Raw genomic sequence first — 24517 nt, 5'->3', positions numbered from 1 at the left:
TTCATTTCTACTTCTTTGATCTATGGAAAGAACCAACAGATTGGACAAAGTATTGTGTGATTAAGGTTTGAAAGGTGTGCTAGGGCCAGAGATGAGTAGAGCATGGGGGTGCCTGGTGTAAGGTTAGTGACAAGACAAAAGGGGCCCCTGTAGAGAGCTCTTTCCTGCCAGAAGCTGCTTATACTTCCTTATCTGTTTTATCTGATTGTATCATCTAAATTTAAATTAAGAAAAAAATCAACTTTTTTCTAGACTTAGAATTCAATCTAGTATAGAGTCAAAGCAAAACAAGTTATTGATTATTCCCACAGTTAATAGGTGATTTTATATATATGGTGATTTGGTATAATGTTGTTAAGAATTATCTCTAAGACCTGGTAAAATATTATAACTAAATAACCACATACTGAAATATCCATTCACAGATATGGCAAGTATTATGCAATCTCTTTCATTCAATGTATATGTATGAACCTTTTTGATTAGACATTCTTTTCTGGTTATATTAAAATTCATCCTGTTTTATGAAGTGACCATTTCCATTATATTCTATTATTGTAATGTGTTTAGGGTAAACAGGAGCATCAAATATAAAGCTCATTACAGTTATGAGCTTTACTCATAACTGTAGAGTAAAACTTACTTTTTAATATGTGCTATGCATCTCTTTTCAGGCAGTGCCTTTTCTTGAATGCTGGTTAATGGTTAAAAAATCCACAAATGTTAGAAACATATTCCAGCCTTTTTTTGTTGTTTCTTCTGAGTAGTAAAGCCATTATCTAGATTAGTCTTATTATATTTTTAATTAAACTGAAGATTATTCCCATCATTGTTTTATTCAATCAAATGCTATTTAAGAATGTGTTATTTTTCTTAGATAGCGTAATTTTATTTACTGATCTCAATCGTTTGGAAACATTACCATGGAAGACCACCAAATGACTCCAAAGCATTGTTCAATGTTACTGAAATATACAAGTAGAAGACGCCAGTGTGGCTGACATTTCTGAGTGATGTCATAGCCCAGTGAAGTTCTCTTCAGTTCCTTATTCTCTTTACTCCCATTTGATCTTGATTTTCAACTTCTGTGTCTAACGTCTCATTAGCTTGCAGCATGAGGAGCCGATGGCATGAGACGGAAGAAGTAGAGAATTCTCAGTGATATTTTCAAAGGGAATCTTTTATGAAGTTTTTTTTGTTGTTGTTGTTGTTTAAGAAGCATAGTATCTCAGAGTTTGAAAGCACTTCAGAGGTCAGAGTTGATTTAATTCATGCCTTTGCTCAACAAATGATTTTTTTTTTTTAATTCTATGCAAGGTTCCAGTTAAACACAGGACCAAACTTCAGAGAATGTATTAAGATTTGAAGGAATCTCAGAAAAGAGACCTAATGACATAAATGTTATGATGGCATATTTAGCTTGAGTCACCATATGATTTTTATCAAAGGAATGACATTGAACAGATGTGACATAAAACCTGTCATGAAAGAAAATCCACTCGAGGGATAAAAAAAAAAATTACCATTACTTATTTAAGGCTCTCCTTTACCAAAATTTGGAGGAAGAAAAAATTAATGGACTTTGACACTTGTGAAATACGAGGCAGCTGTTGCTACCTCATTTATTGACCAAATGGAAATCTCTGCCTTCTTGGCATTTCATGAGAAAAAAAAAAAAAAAAAAAAAAAGCCTGGCAAATGCTGGCAAAGATTCTGATAAAAGATAGTCTACTAATAGAATTGTAGTCAGTGATTTCATTGACCTTCAAGTCCCTTATACCCTCATCCCACTTTATTTTTTCTTCCATTTCTTTAGTAGAAACTAAGCAATTTCTTTCATGAGCCATTCTACTTTTACTTTTGCAATATGGTTCCTTACTTGGCGAGATTCTTCCATTTTGAGAAATATCCCTAGAGCACAGTTCTGCCACCAAGAAGAACTCCTTTAAGCGCTCTGAAACCTGTCTTATTTAAAATATTCTATATATTTTATTATGGATGAACATATGATTTATTTTGAATACTTGATTTTTAATTTTTAAATTAATTAATGAGATGGATTTTTCAAATAACCACTTTTTGGCTATACTTTTTAAGAAAAAAAATCTAACCATAATTTTCATATCTCATATAATTTATGCATGTATTGAAATCATCCATAGTGGCTTATATACATTTTCCTTTCAGTTTTACTGAGATAGAATTGATGTACAGCACTGTATAAGTTTAAGGTATACAGCATAATGATTGGAGTTAACATACATCATGCAATGATGACAATAGGTTTAGTGAACCCATCATCTCATATAGATACAAAATTAAATAGAAAAAAAGTTTTTCCTTGTAATGAGAACTCTGAGGATTTACTCTCAACAACTTTCATATACAACGGACAGCAGTCTTAATTATATTTATCATGTTGTACATTGAATCCCTTATATTTTTTATCTTATAACTAGAAGTTTGTATCTTTTGACTACCTTCATCCAATTCCTCCTCCCCTCTTCACACCCCATCTCCCGCCTCTGATAACCACAAATCTCATCTCTTTTTCTATGAGCTTTTTTTTTTTTTAAACATCTTTATTGGAGTATAATTGCTTTACAATGGTGTGTTAGTTTCTGCTTTATAACAAAGTGAATCAGTTATACATATACATATGTTCCCATATCTCTTCCCTCTTGCGTCTCCCTCCCTCCCACCCTCCCTATCCCACCCCTCTAGGTGGTCACAAAGCACCAAGCTGATCTCCCTGTGATATGCGGCTGCTTCCCACTAGCTATCTATTTTACATTTGGTAGTGTATATATGTCCATGCCACTCTCTCACCCTGTCACATCTTACCCCTCCCCCTCCCCATATCCTCAACTCCATTCTCTAGTAGGTCTGTGTCTTTATTCCCGTCTTGCCACTAGATTCTTCTTGACCTTCTTTTTTTTTTTTTAGATTCCATATATATGTGTTAGCATACTGTATTTGTTTTTCTCTTTCTGACTTACTTCATTCTGTATGACAGACTCGAACTCCATCCACCTCACTACAAATACCTCCATTTCATTTCTTTTTATGGCTGAGTAATATTCCATTGTATATATGTCCCACATCTTCTTTATCCATTCATCCAATGATGGACACTTAGGTTGCATCCATGTCCTGGCTATTGTAAATAGAGCTGCAATGAACATTTTGGTACATGACTCTTGTTGAATTATGGTTTTCTCAGGGTATATGCCCAGTAGTGGGATTGCTGGGTCGTATGGTAGTTCTATTTTTAGTTTTTTAAGGAACGTCCATACTGTTCTCCATAGTGGCTGTATCAATTTACACTCCCACCAACAGTGCAAGAGGGTTCCCTTTTCTCCACACCCACTCCAGCATTTATTGTTTCTAGATTTTTTGATGATGGCCATTCTGACCAGTGTGAGATGATATCTCATTGTAGTTCTGATTTGCATTTTTCTAATGATTAATGATGTTGAGCATTCTTTCATGTGTCTGTTGGCAATCTGTTTATCTTCTTTGAAGAAATGTCTATTTAGGTCTTCCACCTATTTTTGGATTGGGTTTTTTGTTTTTTTGTTATTGAGCTGCATGAGCTGCTTGTAAATCTTGGAGATTAATCCTTTGTCAGTTGCTTCATTTGCAAATATTTTCTCCCATTCTGAGGGTTGTCTTTTGGTCTTGTTTATGGTTTCCTTTGCTGTGCGAAAGCTTTTACATTTCATTAGGTCCCATTTGTTTATTTGTGTTTTTATTTCCATTTCTCTAGGAGCTGGGTCAAAAAGGATCTTGCTGTGATTTATGTCATAGAGTGTTCTGCCTATGTTTTCCTCTAAGAGTTTGATAGTGTCTGCCTTACACTTAGGTCTTTAATCCATTTTGAGTTTATTTTTGTGTATGGTGTCAAGGAGTGTTCTAATTTCATACTTTTTCATGTACCTGTCCAGTTTTCCCAGCACCACTTATTGAAGAGGCTGTCTTTTCTCCACTGAATATGCTTGCCTCCTTTATCAAAGATAAGGTGACCATATGTGTGTGGGTTTATCTCTGGGCTTTCTATCCTGTTCCATTGATCTATATTTCTGTTTTTGTGCCAGTACCAAACTGTCTTGATTACTGTAGTTTTGTAATATACTCTGAAGTCAGGGAGCCTGATTCCTCCAGCTCCATTTTTCATTCCCAAGATTGCTCTGGCTATTTGGGGTCCTTTGTGTTTCCATACAAATTGTGAAATTTTTTGTTCTAGTTCTGTGAAAAATGCCAGTGGTAGTTTGATAGGGATTGCAATGAATCTGTAGATTGCTTTGGGTAGTAGAGTCATTTTCACAATATTGATTCTTCCAATCCAAGAACATGGTATATCTCTCCATCTATTTGTATCATCTTTAATTTCTTTCATCAGTGTCTTATAATTTACTGCATACAGATCTTTTGTCTCCTTAGGTAGGTTTATTCCTAGATATTTTATTCTTTTTGTTGCAATGGTAAACGGGAGTGTTTTCTTAATTTCACTTTCAGATTTTTCATCATTAGCATATAGGAATACAAGAGATTTCTGTGCATTAATTTTGTATCCTGCTACTTTCCCAAAATCATTGATTAGCTCTAGTAGTTTTCTGGTGGCAGTTTTAGGATTCTCTATGTATAGTATCATGTCATTTGCAAACAGTGACAGCTTTACTTCTTCTTTTCCGATTTGGATTTCTTTTATTTCTTTTTCTTCTCTGATTGCTGTGGCTAAAACTTCCAAAACTATGTTGAATAATAGTGGTGAGAGTGGGCAACCTTGTCTTGTTCCTGATCTTAGTGGAAAAGGTTTCAGTTTTTCACCATTGAGGACAATGTTGACTGTGGCTTTGTCATATATGGCATTTATTATGTTGAGGAAAGTTCCCTCTATGCCTACTTTCTGCAGGGCTTTTATCATAAATCGGTGTTGAATTTTGTCGAAAGCTTTCTCTGCATCTATTGAGATGATCATATGTTTTTTCTCCTTCAATTTGTTAATATGATGTATCACGTTGATTGATTTGCGTATATTGAAGAATCCTTGCATTCCTGGAATAAACCCCACTTGATCATGGTGTATGATCCTTTTAATGTGCTGTTGGATTCTGTTTGCTAGTGTTTTGTTGAGGATTTTTGCATATATGTTCATCAGTGATATTGGCCCGTAGTTTTCTTTCTTTGTGACATCTTTGTGTGGTTTTGGTATCAGGGTGATGGTGGCCTCATAGAATGAGTTTGGGAGTGTTCGTCCCTCTGCTATATTTTGGAAGATTTTTGAGAAGGATAGGTGTTAGCTCTTCTCTAAATGTTTGATAGAATTCGCCTGTGAAGCCATCTGGTCCTGGGCTTTTGTTTGTTGGAAGATTTTTAATCACAGTTTCAATTTCAGTGCTTGTGATTGGTCTGTGCATATTTTCTATTTCTTCCTGGTTCAGTCTCGGCAGTTTGTGCATTTCTAAGAATCTGTCCATTTCTTCCAGGTTGTCCATTTTATTGGCCTAGGGTTGCTTGTAGTAATCTCTCATGATCTTTTGTGTTTCTGCCGTGTCAGTGGTTACTTCTGCTTTTTCATTTCTAATTCTATTGATTTGAGTCTTCTCCCTTTTTCTCTTGATGAGTCTGGCTTATGGTTTATCAATTTTGTTTATCTTCTCAAACAACCAGCTTTTAGTTTTATTGATCTTTGCTATTATCTCCTTCATTTCTTTTTCATTTATTTCTGATCTGATCTTTATGATTTCTTTCCTTCTGCTAGCTTTGGGGTTTTTTTGTTCTTCTTTCTCTAATTGCTTTAGGTGCAAGGTTAGGTTGTTTATTCGAGATGTTTCCTGTTTCTTGATGTAGGCTTGTATTGCTATAAAGTTCCCTCTTAGAACTGCTTTTGCTGCATCCCATGGGTTTTGGGTCGTTGTGTCTCCATTGTCATTTGTTTCTAGGTATTTTTTGATTTCCCCTTTGATTTCTTCAGTGATCACTTCGTTATTCAGTAGTGTATTGTGTAGCCTCCATGTGTTTGTATTTTTTACAGATCTTTTCCTGTAATTGATATCTAGTCTCATAGCGTTGTGGTCGGAAAAGATACTTGATACGATTTCAATTTTCTTAAATTTACCAAGGCTTGATTTGTGACCCAAGATATGATCTATCCTGGAGAATGTTCCATGAGCACTTGAGAAAAATGTGTATTCTCTTGTTTTGGGGTGGAATGTCCTATAAATATCAATTAAGTCCATCTTGTTTAATGTAACGTTTAAAGCTTGTGTTTCCTTATTTATTTTCATTTTGGATGATCTGTCCATTGGTGAAAGTGGGGTGTTAAAGTCCCCTACTATGATTGTGTTGCTGTCAATTTCCCCTTTTATGGCTGTTAGTATTTGCCTTATGTATTGAGGTGCTCCTATGTTGGGTGCATAAATATTTACAATTGTTATACCTTCCTCTTGGATCGATCCCTTGATCATTATATAGTGTCCTTCTTTGTCTCTTGTAATAGTCTTTATTTTAAAGTCTATTTTGTCTTATATGAGAATTGCTACTCCAGCTTTCTTTTGATTTCCATTTGCATGGAATGTCTTTTTCCATCCCTTCACGTTCAGTGTGTATGTGTCTCTAGATCTGAAGTGGGTCTCCTGTAGACAGCATATATATGGGTCTTGTTTTTGTATCCATTCAGCCAGTCTGTGTCTTTTGGTGGGAGCATTTAATCCATTTACATTTAAGGTAATTATCTATATGTATGTTACTATTCCCATTTTCTTAAATGTTTTGTGTTTGTTATTGTAGGTGTTTTCCTTCTCTTGTGTTTCTTGCCCAGAGAAGTTCCTTTAGCATTTGTTGTAAAGCTGCTTTGGTGGTGCTGAACTCTCTCAGCTTTTGCTTGTCTGTAAAGGTTTTAATTTCTCCATCAAATCTGAATGAGATCCTTGCTGGGTAGAGTAAACTTGGTTGTAGGTTTTTCTCCTTCATCACTTTAAGTATATACTTCCACTCCCTTCTGGCTTGCAGAGTTTCTGCTGAAAGATCAGCTGTTAACCTTATGGGGATTCCCTTGTGTGTTATTTGTTGTTTTTCCCTTGCTGCTTTTAATATGTTTTCTTTATATTTAATTTTTGATAGTTTGATTAATATGTGTCTTGGCGTGTTTCTCCTTGGATTTATCCTGTATGGGACTCTCTGTGCTTCCAGGACTTGATTAAGTATTTCCTTTCCCATATTAGGGAAGTTTTCAACTATAATGTCTTCAAATATTTTCTCAGTCCCTTTCTTTTTCTCCTCTTCTTCTGGGACCCCTATAATTCGAATGTTGATGCGTTTAATGTTGTCCCAGAGGTCTCTGAGACTGTCCTCAGTTCTTTTCATTCTTTTTTCTTTATTCTGCTCTGCAGTAGTTATTTCCACTATTTTATCTTCCAGGTCACTTATCCGTTCTTCTGCCTCAGTTATTCTGCTATGCTATTGATCCCGTCTAGAGTACTTTTAATTTCATTTATTGTGTTTTTCATCGTTGCTTGGTTCCTCTTTAGTTCTCCGTCCTTGTTAAATGTTTCTTGCATTTTGTCTATTCTATTTCCAAGATTTTGGATCATCTTTACTATCATTATTCTGAATTCTTTTTCAGGTAGACTGCCTATTTCCTCTTCATTTGTTAGGTCTGGTGTGTTTTGACCCTGCTCCTTCATCTGCTGTGTGTTTTTCTGTCTTCTCACTTTGCTTATCTTACTGTGTTTGGGGTCTCCTTTTCACAGGCTGCAGGTTCGTAGTTCCCGTTGTTTTTGGTATCTGTCCCCAGTATCTAAGGTTGATTCAGTGGGTTGTGTAGGCTTCCTGGTGGAGGGGACTAGTGCCTGTGTTCTGGTGGATGAAGCTGGATCTTTACTTTCTGGTGGGCACGTCCACGTCTGGTGGTGTGTTTTGGAATGTCTGTGGCCTTATTATGATTTTAGGCAGCCTCTCTGCTAATGGATTGGGTTGTTTTCCTGTCTTGCTAGTTGTTTGGCATAGGGTGTCCAGCACTGTAGCTTGCTGGTCGTTGAGTGAAGCTGGGTCTTGCTGTTGAGATGGAGATCTCTGAGAGATTTTCACCGTTTGGTATTACGTGGAGCTGGGAGGTCTCTTGTGGACCAGTGTCCTGAAGTTGGCTCTCCCACCTCAGAGGCACAGCCCTGATGCCTGGCTGGAGCACCAAGAGCCTTTCATCCACATGGCTCAGAATAAAAGGGAGAAAAAATAGAAAGAAAGAAAGAGGATAAATTAAATAAAATAAAACAAAATAAAGCTATTATAATAAAAATAAGAAAAAAATTATTAAGAAAAAATTTATTAAGAAAATTTTTTTAATTTTTTAAAAATAAATTTATTAATTTTTATAATAAAAACAAAAAAGTATTAAGAAAAAAATTTATTAAGAAAAAAAATTTTTAATTTTTTAAAATAAAAAGTATGAAAAAACAATAAGAAAAAATGTTTTTAAGTTTTAAAAATAGAAAATAAGGAAAAATTATTAAGAAAACATTTATTAAGAAAAAAAAAATTTTAAGTAAAAAAAAATAAAAGACAGACAGACCGAACCCTAGGACAAATGGTGAAAGCAAAGCTATACAGACAAAATCTCACCCAGAAGCATAAACATATACAGTCACAAAAAAAGTAAAAGTTGAAAAAGTAATATATCCTGCTCCCAAAGTCCACCTCCTGAATTTGGTATGATTTGTTGTCTAGTCAGGTATTCAACAGATGCAGGTACATCAAGTTTTTTGTGGAGCTTTAATCCGCTGCTTCTGAGGCTGCTGGGAGAAATTTCCCTTTCTCTTCTTTGTTCGCACAGCTCCCGGCATTCAGCTTTGGATTTGGACCCGCCTCTGCGTTTAGGTCGCCTGAGGGTGTCTGTTCTTTGCTCACACAGGATGGGGTTAAAGGAGCAGCTGCTTTGAGTGCTGTGGCTCACTCAGGCTGGGGGGAGGGAAGGGTACGGATGCGAGGTGAGCCTGCGGCCGCAGAGGCCAGAGTGACATTGCACCAGCCCGAGGCGCGCTGTGCGTTCTCCAGGGGAAGTTGTCCCTGGATCACGGGCCCCTGGCAGTGGCGGGCTGCACAGGCTCCCGGGAGGGTCGGTGTGGATAGTGACCTGTGCTCGCACACAAGTTTCTTGGTGGTGGCAGCAGCAGCCTTAGCGTCGTCTCATGCCTGTCTCTGGGGTCCGCGCTCATAGCCACGGCTCGCGCCTGTCTCTGGAGCTCGTTTAGGCGGCGCTCTGAATCCCCTCTCTTTGCGCACCGCGAAACAAAGAGGCAAGAAAAAGTCTCTTGCCGCTTTGGCAGCTGCAGACCTTTTCCCGGACTCCCTCCTGGCTAGCTGTGGTGTGCTAACCCCTTCAGGCTTTGTTCATGCAGCCAATCCCAGTCCTCTCCCTGGGATCCGACAGAAGCCGGAGCCTCAGCTCCCAACCTCCACCCCCCCCACCCCAGACCGGTGGGTGAGCAGACAAGCCTCTCGGGCTGGTGAGTGCTGCTCGGCGCCAAGCCTCTGTGCGGGAATCTCTCCGCTTTGCCCTCCACACCCCTGTGGCTGCGCTCTCCTCCATAGTCCCGAAGCTTCCCCCCTATGCCACCCACAGTCTCCGCCAGCGAAGGGGCTTCCTAGTGTGTGGAAACCTTTCCTCCTTCACAGCTCCCTCCCACTGGTGCAGGTCCCATTCCTATTTTTTGTCTCTGTTATTTCTTTTTTCTTTTGCCCTACCCAAGTGCGTGGGGAGTTTCTTGCCTTTTGGGAGGTCTGATGTCTTCTGCCAGCGTTCAGTGGGTATTCTATAGGAGCAGTTCCACGTGTAGATGTATTTCTAATGTATCTGTGGGAAGGAAGGTGATCTCTGCGTCTTACTCTTCCACCATCTTTCCCAGCTCGAAAATCTATGAGTTTGTTTTTGAAGTATAATTGACCTACACTACTATGTTAGTTCCTGGTACACAGCATAGTGATTTGATATTTCTATACATTTCAAAATGATCACCATGATAAGTCTAGTTACCATCTGTCACCATACAAAGATGTTACATAGTTATTGGCTGTATTCCCCACACTGTACATTTCATATCTGTGACTCATTTATTTTTTAATTTAAAGTTTGTACCTCTTAATCCCCCTCATCTATGTCCCTCCTCTCAACCCTAACCTCTCTGGCAACCAGGTGTTTGTTCTCTGTATCTATGACTCTGTTTCTGTTTGGTTATGTTTGTTCATTTATTTTGTTTTTTGGAGTCCACATGTAAGTGATATCATATGGTATTTATCTTTATCTCTCTGACTTATTTCACTTAGCCTAATACCCTCTAGGTCCATCTATGTTATCATAAATGGCAAGATTTAATTCTTTTTTTATGGCTGAGTAATATTCCATTGCACGTGTATATCACACCTTCTGTTGATGGACATTAAGGTTGTTTCCATGTCTTGGCTATTGTAAATAGTGCTGCAAGGAACATAGGGATGCATATATCCTTCTGAGTTATTCTTTCTCTATTCTTCGGATAAATAACCAGGCGTGGATTTGTTAGATCATATGGTAGTTCTATTTTTAATTTTTTGAGGAGGCATTTGTCTAGAATGACAAATATATGGCATACACATTACATAAATAATGTCAGTTTTGTAAAAATATGTATATACCAAGAAGAAAAGAAAATGTCATTGTCCCTGGCATAATTGTGAAATTGTTGCAATTTTTCCTTTCTTAGTCTGTTCTTTGTAATTTTTCCCCTGTAGGTAGAGAGAATGAGACAGATAATCGATCAATCTCTCTCTCTCTCTCTCTTGCTCTCCCCTCCCCGTGTGTGTGTCTAATTATGAAAAATATTTTATACATTCTTTTCATGTCATAAGAATGTTGCTAACCACTTGTTTGTTTACTTTCTGATCCAGATACTAGAATTGAAAGAAATGCTCCTAAATTTTACTTAGGAAGTTTGATTTCAAAGTAAAAAAGAGTAATCTAACATAATGTCTAAAAAAACTGTGAGATGATCTTTTAACTGAATAATTAGCCTATCTGAGAAAGTGTGGTTGGGAATCTTTTCTAGATGCTCATGAAACTTTAATTTCTTTAATTTAATTTAATTTAATTTGAAACTAAATATGTCATTGACAGTGTTCTCTCCTATCATTTCATTAAATTCACGAGAGCGTTCTGCATACCCCTTTTCTACAATCCTCTCAGAGGACAGATTCCTTTGGTCTCCTTATCAATCGGCAGGCTTTCTATTGCCTTTGATCAGCTCAATAATAAAAGCTTAAGTTTAGATTTCTTATTGAACTGCTTCACATTTTAATGATTTGGATAATTTTTTTCTTTATCTGAATGTTTTAATACTTATCCAGTGTACTTTTCTTTTGCCATTTGATCTATTTTCAAAAATTAAGTCTCAAGAAACCTAAATTGCAGGCATATTTAAGTTGTTTCAAAAATATTTCACTGGGCCAGGGCTTCCCTGGTGGCACAGTGGTTGAGAATCTGCCTGCCAGTGCAGGGGACACGGGTTCGAGCCCTGGTCTGGGAAGATCCCACATGCCGTGGAGCAACTAGGCCCGTGAGCTACAACTACTGAGCCTGCACATCTGGAGCCTGTGCTCTGCAACAAGAGAGGCTGCGATAGTGAGAGGCCCGAGCATCGCGATGAAGATTGGCCCCCACTTGCCGCAACTAGAGAAAGCCCTCACACAGAAACGAAGACCCAACACAGCCAAAAATAAATAATAAGTAAATTTAAAAATATATATATTTCACTGGCCCAGATTAAAACTCCAACTTGAATTTTGTTAGAATGGAAGTACCTTTTTAATATTATTTGTGTCCTTATATGTAAAAGATGAAATTATTTGGCCTTTGGAAATACTTAGAGTTTAAATGACTTTTCAATTGTCATTTTACAAATTTGATATAATAACCAAATTTAATGTATTACTCCAAGAGAATTTTTGTATAGTTCTTCTCCTCTTTTGTCCTCATCTCATTCTATTCCTCTTCTTTAATCATTAATTTCCATTTTGCCAAAATCTATAGCTTTACCAGCTGCTTGAGGATATAGTTATATGAAACATATTTTATTTTTCAATAACATATTTATGTAGAATATTAATCAAGGGTGATATGTAAAGACATGGATCTTCCTTAATTTTACAGATAAACCAATTTGGTTTAAGTTAATAAAAATGTGTGGAATAAATGTGGCTATTTCAACTTTTGTTAAAGACAGTTGCCTTTTGATAAAACCTCAAATTTCAGATATAAAATATGTAATAAAGTGAAACAGACTTTCAACCTAGAATTCTGACAAGTTCTTTCTTCTGAGCCTATATAAGAAAAATAAATAAATTATACTTTAGAATTTTCTCAGCAGAGAAAAGGAAGATTCTCACAATGAGATTTTTTTTTTAAATAGTAATCTTTATTTATTTTTATATTTATTTTTGGCTGTGTTGGGTCTTCGTTTCTGTGCGAGGGATTTCTCTAGTTGCAGCAAGCGAGGGCCACTCTTCATCGCGGTGCACGGGCCTCTTCACTATCGCGGCCTCTCTTGTTGCGGAGCACAGGCTCCAGACGCGCAGGCTCCGCAGTTGTGGCTCACGAGCCTAGTTGCTCCACGGCATGTGAGATCCTCCCAGACCAGGGCTCGAACCCGTGTCCCCTGCGTTAGCAGGCAGATTCTCACCCACTGCGCCACCAGGGAAGCCCTCACAATGGGATTTTAATCATATTAATGAAAACTTGAAAATGACATAGTTGCTAGTAAAACAGGAAATCTGTGTCTTGTTTCCGTAGCCCAACTGAAAAACATTTGCTGTTTTGTGTCTGTATATTGTTTATCTGAATAGAATGAGTATTATTAGGTGTTCAAAATACTTAAGAAACCTGGAGTGTGTTGGAGAGGGATTATTCAGCAAATATCCTAGGTAATGTGGTTAACGTTTTTCAATTTAGCTTGATGAGCCCCTGAAAATTAAATTATTTCCCCTGTCTCTTAGCTTTTAGAATGACTCTTCTCTACCACCAAAGGTATGTGGGCTTTCAACTTTCAGGCATCAAAGTGAAAAATAATACACAATTCTCAGAAGCTAGCGGTGAAAAAAATTATCCAAGAGAGAAAAGAGAGTAGTAGAGTTAAATAAACAGAGGATTAGGTGCATATAACTTGACTATAAAGACATAGGAAAGAGTTATACTAAATACAAAAATGCTACTGCAATATTTCATAACTTCTGTGTAACTCCTTGATACCTTGATATTCAAGTTTCTTATCCAGATAGAAATTACTATTGAATAAATAGGACCTGTGGTATTTTTGCCATGTGGTATGTTTGATTTTTTATGTCAGGTTAAATAATTGTTGACATTAAAGTAACACAGTTATCGCTCAAGTAAAGAATGCAGCCTCTTAAAACATGAATAAGAAGTTTTGTTCTGTTGTAATTGTTGTTTTAATTATTGGGGAATATTTGGTTAAGGCCAATGCTATAAATTAAGAAAATAATGGTTTGAAACATGGGAAACACTTTACTCATCTCTTTAAATTAGGGACTATAAAAGTTTACTCAAATATAACAGAATGTCTATTCTTCAAGCTCTGTTATCACCCACATTTTTATTAATAGTAGCAACTATTCAGTGATCCTTTGCCATGTTCTTATACTGTGTAACATCCTATGCCATGGGCCACTTATTACAGACTTGATATACAGCATCTCAATTTTCCCAACATTCCTACAGAATAGGAGTTATTCACTTGATTTTATAGATGAGAAATTTGAGGCTCAAAAAGGTTATATTCTTCTCTTAGTCCACCTCGCTAGAAAAATGACAGAATCAGAGAGATATGTAGGGACAGATATTTGTGGAAGTAAAGGAAACACTGAAGAGTGACTTAGGAAGAAGGAGTACAAAAATAAAGGGGAAATTTAGCAAGGATGATATCTGACCTAAAAAGATAAAAATAGAAAAGAGTGAGAAGAAGGAATACGATGGGTGGAGTGAAAGATTAGATAGTTTCTTGATTACATATCATCTTGCTTTGGAAACTTTCAAACGTACATAAAAGAAGAGAGAATATGATAATGATTCCTCATGTACCCACCACCCTGTTTCATTAATTATCAACTTGTGTTCAATTTTGTTTCCTCCGTATCCCCCACTGCTGCTGAATTAAGTTGAATAAAATCACATGTAACAGATTATTTCATTTCATCTGTAATTGCTTCAATATAATTCTCTAAAAAATAAGGGCTTTTTTAAAAAAAATAATCAAACCTAAAAAAAGCATTACTATTAAATACCTAGTCAGTATTGAAATTTCTCTGTTACCTAAATGTCTTTTGACATTTGTTGAACGTTGATGGAAAATTTCTCAAAAACTTGCTAAAAAGTCAATTTCAAGTTTACATTAAAAAAAAAAAAAGTTCAGTTGGCCTCTCACTGTTATACTGCATAACTTTTATTTTCCTGTTAACTCTGTACTGTATTCCTCAGAGCAACTGTTCTGGACCTTCTTCATTCCCATGCAAGCCCACAGTCTGAGCGTTCACTAACCACAGCCCCAGAGGAATGCTTTACCCCCAGCCATGAAGTGTATGCTGAGGGCATCCAGTGACAGTCACCTAATCTGTTTCCCTTTCCTCCTCTCACAATACCCTATACACCATCAAAATGTTTCTTGCAGTTAGTACTCATTCTCTTCTTCCCTGTAGTCTTAGCACATCCGTAGAACCTAATTCTAAGGCAAACTCTTCCTCCTCTGCTCATGCCATCCCATTCTGACTCCACCGAGATTGTATGCCATCAACTGTATTACCTCTTTCCTATTTTATTCCTTTGAGGTCCACCCAACTTTTCCTGTATGGCTAAAAACACTTAAGTTTCAATGGTTAATTTTAAAAAAGTATGGATGAAAGGATGGATGAATAGATAAATAGGTAGATAGGAAAAACATAGTACAACTTTTTAACGTGGTGTTTATCACGTTGTTTTGAATTTCCTTATATACAAAATACTCCTTTCAAATTTTAAATTTTCTTATAATGGTACAATAATTTTCCATGTAATTTAGGTCTCTAATACCTGATGAGCCCTGACTAGCCTCTCTCTGTTGTCTTTCTCAAGCACTCAGCCACTGAGTCTTGTCAAGTCATCCTTTGCAGCTTTACCTCCCTTCCTTCTATTCCTGATGCCTTCATTCACATTGGGATCTTACACATTTATGCTGCATTAAGATTGAAACCTCCTAACTCCTCTACTTGCTGGTAGGTGTTCCAGTTTCTCACTCATCCCATGTATACTAACATATTAATCTTCTTAAGTATTTTTCCAATTACATAATTCTTTGGTGAAAAGCTTTACATGCTTCCCCATTGTGCCTTGTGGAATCTGTAGTTAGCCTGGCGTGCAAGGGCTGCCCTCTACAATCTTGGCCAAATTGACCTTTCTAATCTTTCTAGCCTTATGTCTAACTCCTCCTCAGCAGATTTCCATGTCCCAACAAAATGGGTTCTAATGCTGTTCCTGGTGAGTATTCTTAATGCTTCAGATCCTGTTACCCAAACGTTTCCTCCCCTTTAAGTGCTACTCTACAATTTTCCCAACAAAACTAGTAATAGATTCTTATTCCTTTCTTCCCTCTTTGTCTTTCCACCTGCAGTGCCCTTCACTCCTTTCTTCCTGACAGACATCCCTTTATATTGGAAAAATTTAAATAAGATAATAGTTATTCCAAGCCAATGGATAGTTATGCTACAGATTAAAGGAGATCTCCTAAGAGTCTCAGGAAAACAAGTTACTTTGGTCAGTTTGCCAAGATCTAGATTCTGACACCTTGGCTTGGGGCCCCATGCTCAGGACCCTTGTCAGGCCAAGTTTCAGGAGAAGTCACTTTTTGGAAGTGCTGGGGAAATGAGAACTTGTAAGAGGGCTGAACTGTGAAATCAGTAAAAGGACTATGGCTCTTCTAGCTGTTTCTTTTAAGCCTGATCAGGATTTCAAAATATGCATTTTTGGAAGATGCAAACATTCAGTCCATAATACTGGTGTATAAGTACTTTCAATCATGTAACACAATGCAGAAAGGGAGGGAAATATCCATAATTATGCAAGTCTTCTGAGTTGACAAACATATGTACTACTTCTACAGATTTATGTTGTAGCCATAACACAGCCCAAACATTCCCTCTTACATCTTCTATTGAATTTTAGTACAATACCCAGGATTTTTGTTTGTTTGTTTTTCACTTTCACCAGGTCGTGGTAGGTGAGATTTTTACAAGCTAAGTACAATGCATGTTTTAATCCAATTGTTGGGTAATTGGGAGTGAATGAATAGTTACTGAAACATAGAATTTTAGAACTTGGTACACACACGATCGTCTGTGATTTATTTAATATATAATAGAGGTCCGTGAGACTCAGAATCATTTCACGACTTTCCAAAGGTTACACAATTTATGGCAGACCAAACCAGTTGATATCAATTTAGCTACTAGTATCGATGCTTATATATGTGCAGAAATTATGGCATTCATAATGTAAAGCTGAAACTTACTAAACAATATTACAGTGCATACAATATATTATATATGAAATTTCACACAAAATGGATACTTTTATTTAAGCTGCAGAAGGATAAGGACCAAAAGCACTTATTCTTAATATCAGGCTCTCTTTTTTCTGAAATCCATTTAGCACATTGCTTTTAACAGGCATTACAGACTCAGAGATACATATTTCCTAAGTGATCATTTCCCTTGATTTCTATTACTCAATTCTTAAGGTTTTCTAGTTGTGTTGAATTTTATTATAGATACGGTTATTAAAAAGCTTTGTTGATTTTTTTTTTTAATTTGAACTCCTTATTAGAGTCCCTTCTGTTGGAAAAAGGTAAATCCTCCTGTATATATGTAGGCAATTACCAAGGAAGTCCAAATCCTTTCAAATGGTGCTTAGTATTTTGAAGCATAAAAGGTATAATATTCACTTTTTCAATTTTGAGGGTATTACTGACAGTTCTGTGACTACAGATCATTAACCCAAGGTATACTTACATTTCTTTAAATATCTAGGTCATATAAAAACATATTGCTAATAGTGTTCTATCTTAATGGATTATAGTGGAAAAAACAGTATGGGTTTCAAAATTAAAATTCTGAAGATGGTGAGGCATATTTCTAAGGAAATGCAAGTAATTCAGTGTCAACATTGTGATGAACATTTTCTATCAAATCTATCATACTTTTCATTTTTCTTGTCATTGGTTTCTACCTCACATTCTAAAAACTATTTCACTGCACTTATAACATTATCATAAAAAGAGGGCTTCATGATCCTCTTTAGTCAATATGATTCATTAGAGTTTAGATATTTTCAATATGAATGTTGCTATCAGATACATTTTCCCAAGATACTATTTTGTGCACATATTTTCCTCTTCAGGATTTATATTGCTCTCAAGATCAAATCTAAACATGTGTCAGATTTTCAAGATCCTTCATAGCAGTTATGCAGATAAACCCTAAGTAAGTTTGTTCCATATTCATAAGTGTGATAATCTTTGTGTTTAACTTTAGGTTAATTCAATAAACATTTATTAAAATATTACTGTTACCATCATTCTAATTTTTGCCTCTATTTCTATAATGCTAGTCTTCCAGCTTGGATGACTAAAAATAATCTTTATTCATTATTTAAGGCTTATTCATGAAGCCCTGGTAGTGTATTTCATTCTACTGGGTACCCACCCTAACAACCTTGTACAATTAGAGCTTTTTCTCCCCTTTCTCTGAATTACATAACAACTTATTATTTACTTTCCTAAATGGGCTTAAATTGTATCATGAAGTTATCATAAATTTATTGTCATTGTTTATATTATTTTAATTCAGTATGTCTAGGTCACTTCAGGAAAATTTACTACTCTGAGAAAAATACGTGGAAACTCATATCCTTGAATCAGTTTCTCTGAAACTACTAAAAGATGCAAAGTTTCACTCAAATCTTAAAAGTCACTCAGAATATCTTCCTGAAAGTTTTCTAAGTCTCATGTTGCTGATGAATGCATTTGCTTGTTTACTTTTTCAATTTATCAAACAAGAATAAAACAGTAATTAATGAAGAAGCAAGAGAAGAAGTTTAAAATTATATAACATGGTAGTTTAATGAATACCATTTAATGCAATTGGTTTCTGTATTGACTTATGAAATCAATTAATGTACTTTTTGAAAAGCCTTGTACTAATCAGGTATATCATTTTTATTTCATTATATATAGTCATTGTGGTTATTTCTACAGCACAGTGTGATTTAGTTAACTAGCTGAGAGTGTAACACCTTCAGATCAGGTTTGGCATACCTCATTTCTAATTATCATTCCTTTCCATGAATGTAACCCACCATTAAATTTTTAAAAAAAAGGCTACATTTTATTTTGTCTTTCTTGGCACAGCTGAAATTTTCTGTAGACTTTATATAAGTTTTCAAGATATCTACTGGGTGCTGGGAACCAGAAATCCTGATAAGGTACCTGACTCCATTGACATCACATAAACTTATCAAAGATGTGTAATCTGGTCTCCTGGATCCTGATGCATTGTGTTATCTGTCATGCAAGAGAGACTGTCATTTGTTCTACCTTTTATGTGTTAGAAGATTCCATTGGCTGAGTGACTTCAATTACTTTTTACAAACAAAACCCTTTATTTATCTGGTCATGAGTTTTTGTTCATTTCCAAAGTCTCAAGTAATTTGTTACAGGAGACTATCAGACAAATTAAAAATAAATTCTTTAGATATACTGATTAATTTTTTACAAAGAATACCATGTAGTATAAGAATGTTTCTTTATTTTAAAAAATTCCTTTCTAGTTAAAAAAAAAAAATAGTGCTAGACTGCTCCAGACATATGTTTTTTAAAGTTATTTTGTAAAATAAATTTATAAAATGGACATTTTCATTTCTTTATCTCAATGTCCATACATCACATCACTCATTATTGTATATAAATGCATTCATTAATAACTGTGGATGTGATTGAAGGTTTTTTGCATGTTTGATTTTATAGAGAATATGCACAAGACACAGGTGAGGCTGTTCTCACTAGCTTCTCCTTTCTCCTGACACCTCATACCATTTATAAATAAGGAAATGATCACATGAGGCCATTAGAGTGATTGAAATTGTTCTTCCTAAAGAAAATCTGATTGAAGTATGTTTCACTGGTAGTTTAAAGAATGTCATCATCTTGTATAATTTGAACATGGCCCAGTATTTTGTTCTAACATCTTATTGGATTAAATCATATATTATCCATGACCTTCTTCATGTTCTAACATACTTGCAATGTATCCAGTACATTATCCTAGCTATTGTTGCCGTGTGTCTATTCCCAGGACATTTCTTCCCTTCTCATTTCTTGAAAATTTTTGTTCCTTGGTGAGAGAGAACAGCTCTCAACCACATTGACTGGTCTGATTTTAAATTTATGACTTGGTGGGTCCTTAATGCCACCCTGCAGTCACACTATATTCTGTAGTCTGTTCCCTCTCCTACCCTCCTAGCTGACTACTTAACCCCCTTTCCTCATACTGCTAATGTGGCTTCCATAATCCAAGGTCTTCTCAGTTGAAGACCTTGCCTCCCATTTCACTGAGAAAGTGGCATTATTCAGAGGAGAACGTCCATAGCCCCTCCACCACATCTGTACTTCCACCAGCACCTGCACCTTGTACCTGGCCTTCTGGCTTGGTAGTACAATGATCTTTTGCAGATCTTTATTCCCTTTGCTCTAATTATTTTTTGCACTAGATCCTTTTTTGTATTGCCTGCTCAAAGGCCTTCCTCCAGAAATCCCTTGTTTCCCCATCCCACCTCCCACCATCTCTTGCATCACTGATTTTCACTCTTTACTGGAGCATTTCATTAGCACACAGACCTGCTGTTATTTCTCTCACCTTAAAACAAAACAAAAAATACAACTTCTCTTGACCCAGCTTTACCCACAGCTACTGCTCTATTTTTCTGCATCTCATTGTAGCCAGATTACTCAAAAAGAGTTACCTATACCTGCTACTTTCAGTATCTGTCCTCTCAAACCCTATTAAACCCCTCCCAAGAAAGCTTTTGCTCTCACCACTCCACTAAAACTACACTGTGAAGTCATCAATAACCTGTATATTATTAAATCCAATGAATGCTTAATCCTCATGTTACTTGGCCTTGCAGTAGGGTATGACACTCTTGAGGACACACTTCTTCTTGATACCCTGTCTTAACTTGCCTCTCAGGATGCCCCTTCTTTTAGTCTTCCTTTGCTAGCCCCTCTTGTACTAGATCTCCTAACTATTCATCCAGTCTCCCTGGATGACTTGGATTTAATTGTCATCTCTACACTACAACACCCAGTTGACAGCTCTGGCCTAGACCTCCCTACTCAGTATTCCACTTGAATATCCAAGTCCCTCAAACTTAACTTGCCTTTTCAGTCTTTTACCTAAAATTTAGTGTAGCTGTACCCTCCCCTATATCAGTTGATGACAACTCTGTCCTTCAGGTTGGTGAGCTGAAAAATCTTACAGTCATCCTCTTTTTCCCCCTCTTTCTCCCACATCCCATATTCAGTCCATCTAGAAGTCCTTTTGGCTCAAAATATCCAGTGCTGACCATTTCTCCTCATCACTGATAGTGGCTGGTACCAGCACCGTCTGGTCCTGGCCACCGTCACCTCCCACTGGAATTGCTCCAATAGTTCTAACTGGCCTCCCTGTTTCCACCCTGCCTTCCAGCCTTAAAGTCTGTTCTTAACACAGTAGCCTGAACAATCCTTTTCTAACATAAATGAGACCATATTATTACTTCAATAATAACCGTCAACAGCTTACACTCTTATTCAGGAAAAACCACTGAAGGCTTTATAATGCCTTCAAGGCGTTGTGATTAGTTTCTCCCTTTCTTGTTTTATTTCTGCCCTTTCAGTTTCTTGAACCTGATATAGGACCTTTGCATTGCTGGGTCCCCCTGCCTGGGACACGCTTCCTCAGGATATCCATCTTGAGGACTTCCTCAAAGGACATTATCTCAGAAAGGCTTACCCCGAAAGCCCCAAACCCCTACTTCTCAATTTCCAGGGAACTGTGATTCCCCCTTATCCTGCTCTAATTTTTTCCCAATAAACATCATCTTATAGTTTATCACATAATTTACCTCTTCTCTGTATTGCTTGTGGTTTCTTCCCCCACTTTGTAAGCTTCACAAAGGGCAGGGATTCTGTCCTTCTCATCTGGCATATAGTCAGTAGAATGATTTCCCTTTCTTTCAGCATCATTTCACTCCCGCTGCTTCTCGAAGGCAATAATGGTTCTGTTTCCAACAGTTAACTTGGACTCTCTCCATTTTAGGGGCCTGTTCCTTAGGATATTTCTCTCTGCATTTACCTTTGTAATCGTATCTTTTGTCCATTTTGTTTTCTTTTACTTGTTCTGTCTGCTAAGCTAATTTTAAGCATATGTATTTAATTTTCTGGTCTTCAAGTCTTCTTATACCCTTTCTTATCTTTGGTCCTTTCTTAGCTATATTTCAATTTCTAGAAGATATTTTTTCTCTGTCCTAGTTCTCCAAGACTTTTATTCTTATCAACAAGTTACAGAAATCTTGCTTTTCCCTGGAAATATTTCCCATGAAAACTGTAGCACCAATTTCTGCCCTCTATCTACCTGTCCCCTCCATTCACCCTACAGGCAACCTTGATTGCCATGATTTGGATCTGCCCTTCACTCAACATTCTACTGAAATGAAGATTCCCTTTGACTTAAAGCTAGTATGAAATTACTTAGTGTTACAAATATGTATATAGTTTGTTTATTTTCAATATACTTTTCTATCTTCTATTTTAGAAAACTGCACAAATATTTGTGTATACATATATATATATATATATATATATATATATATATATATATATATATATTATGCATTGAACTATTTTCTGTTTTGTCTAATTTTTCCTGAAAGCAAGCAATTTCTAGATCTTTCTCTATTGGGTACCTAAAATTGTTTCATTTTCTTATCTTTAATAGGTCATTGCTTTAGTGATGGATATATTTACAGACGTGGACATTTTCAAAGAAATAGTGGAGGCATCATCTCGAAGGATATCTGTGTACATTCTGCTTGATGAGTCAAACTTTAATCATTTCCTATGTATGACCGAGAAACAGGGCTGTCAAGTTCAACGTCTCAGAGTAAGTATTTTATGCTTTGTTTTGTTTTCTTCAACTATTTTATCTTTATCTCAGTCATTGAATGTAAGGCATGTTAAGTTATATTACTCTAAATGTACACCATATATTTAAGGTCGTGACCACATAAGGGGTCCCTTGTACTTTTCAGACTGTGACTTCACCATCTTCGTGATGGTTTTATAGGATGCTTTTCTTGATGGTGGGACACTTAAGCTTCTGAGTTAACTTTGCTGCCAGTCATAATTAATTTACAACCTTGAAACGACTGGCTTGAGTGATTCTTTCATTCAGCAGATATTGCTTGTCACAGTCATTTAGCATAGTGTTTTCAGTGATGTTTGACTTATTAAAAGACAGGTGGATTTTAATCTTAGTTATTTTGTTATCATGCTACTATAACCTGAGAAGGGCTCTTGCAGTAGGACCCTAAGTGACTTATAGAACCATCCTGTGCAAATGATATAAGTTATGTTAAAATATATTATTTTAAGTGACCATTTTCCTTGAGTACTTCTTTTTTGGGTGGTGTTTTAAAATGTGCTTTTCACTATTTTTGTTGTTGTTGTTATATGTTTTAAAAAATTATTTCATGTGTACTTTTTTGGTTACTAAGTTTTTATGATGACATATTTTACTTTTCAAAATATCCCCTTTCTAGCCATAATTTTTACTTTATATTTACATGCAATTCTAGAATATCCGAGTGCGGACAGTAAAAGGCCAAGATTATCTTTCCAAAACAGGAGCAAAATTTCATGGAAAAATGGAACAGAAATTTTTGTTAATTGACTGCCAGAAAGTTATGTATGGTTCCTACAGGTAAGATCATTGTGTTTACTTCCAGTATTATCAATCATTTATAGAATTTATGAGTTTCAAGTTTTAATGTAATCTGTTTAGTTATTTCTTAAAAATAAAAGAAGAACCCTTGCATGAAAAGCTTGGAAACTTGAATTTCAGTTCTGGCTGTGAAGTAGTTGTGCAAGTCACATAACTTCCTTGGGCTTCAAGTTCTTCCTCCCCAAAATGAGAGAGTTGACTAATATCTCAGGTTTCCTAAAGCTCTATAATGCTAAAAGTGTTTTTGTTCCTTATGAAAACAGTATGAAGCATAATAATTGTTCATAAAAATAGAAGCTGTGTATCACCTTGAAGAACCTGCCTAATGGATTGCTCTTATTTTAGTATTATTGAGACTCTGATGATTATCATGTTGTCATCATCGGACCACTGAAAAATCATTGAAGAGTCTGGCTGTTAAAATGCCATGGTAGACACTAGGCAAGGTTTTTCAGCCCCAGATCGACTCTCTGGCATCTTTCTAGGGTACCACTGGTGGAATATATCTACTTCTGTTCTAGCTTGGCTCTTATGTTTCATTCCCAGTCCTTACAACTTCTCTGTAAGGCAGTTGTTTTTATCTACATTTTATAAATGATGAAACAGAAGTTCTAGAAGGTTCAGTGACTTGCCCAAAACATCACAGCTAAGGGTCAAAAGACAGTTCAGGTCTGGCAACCCAGTCTAGGTCCGCTGACTCCAGAGTAAAAGTGCTGCCTTCAAACTCCCTTATAAATTCCAGGCGTTGGTCCTGAATGGGATACACAGTAAGGCTATATCAATAGGCAGATAAAAACACCAAAAACACATGAACTCCTAGGTCACTCAATACTAAAGACTGCAGGAAGAAACCAGGAGAGCTGTGGATGTCAACAGGACAATGTGAGGGCAAATTTTGCCTCTTCTCTTAAGAACTTAAAAAGTCCACAAGAAGGAGGCAACACATTGAATGGGGTGGCCATGGACAAGTTACTTAACTTGGTTGCCCTTTAGTCTCCTCCTCTCTAAAAGGAGGATAATAAGAGAACCTACCTTGTTTCGTGAGAATTAAATGAGTTAATTCATCCAAAGCCCCTAATGTCAGCTGCTATTTTAGGCCTGTTTTAACTGTTAATATTTGCTAAATTTCTCTTTGAGCTCAGGGACCCTATATTGAAAATCCTCTTTGGAATTTTAAAGGAAAATGTGTTAAGAGCAGAAATTACAACTAGTGCTTGAAATTAATGAATTCTTTTAAAGACTCATTATTTGTGTTTCTATTTAGTCAGACCCACTTGTTTTTAGAGGGGTTTTAATTGAAATTTTAATTAAAATGGGAGTTCACTTGACTTATAGAATGGTGTTTATTAATCTCATCATAATGAGTACTTTCTATTTTTATTATTTAACTTGACTTTGAAGATTATCT

General features: G+C 36.2%; 1 protein-coding gene across 1 annotated transcript in view; it reads left to right on the top strand.

Moving 5' to 3' along the window:
- The window catches only part of FAM83B (family with sequence similarity 83 member B), an 81643-nt gene that overhangs the window by 51998 nt on the left and 5128 nt on the right, over positions 1 to 24517 (top strand). The window contains exons 3-4 of the mRNA XM_007186947.2: positions 22105 to 22269; positions 22964 to 23088. Of these exons, the coding sequence (XP_007187009.1) occupies positions 22105 to 22269; positions 22964 to 23088 (290 nt within the window). The remainder of the gene's footprint in view (positions 1 to 22104; positions 22270 to 22963; positions 23089 to 24517) is intronic.

Source organism: Balaenoptera acutorostrata, chromosome 10 (assembly GCF_949987535.1).
Source record: "Balaenoptera acutorostrata chromosome 10, mBalAcu1.1, whole genome shotgun sequence".
NCBI lineage: Eukaryota > Metazoa > Chordata > Mammalia > Artiodactyla > Balaenopteridae > Balaenoptera > Balaenoptera acutorostrata.
Note: the sequence above shows the minus strand (reverse complement) of the source record. Positions and strands in the feature narration are given on the sequence as shown.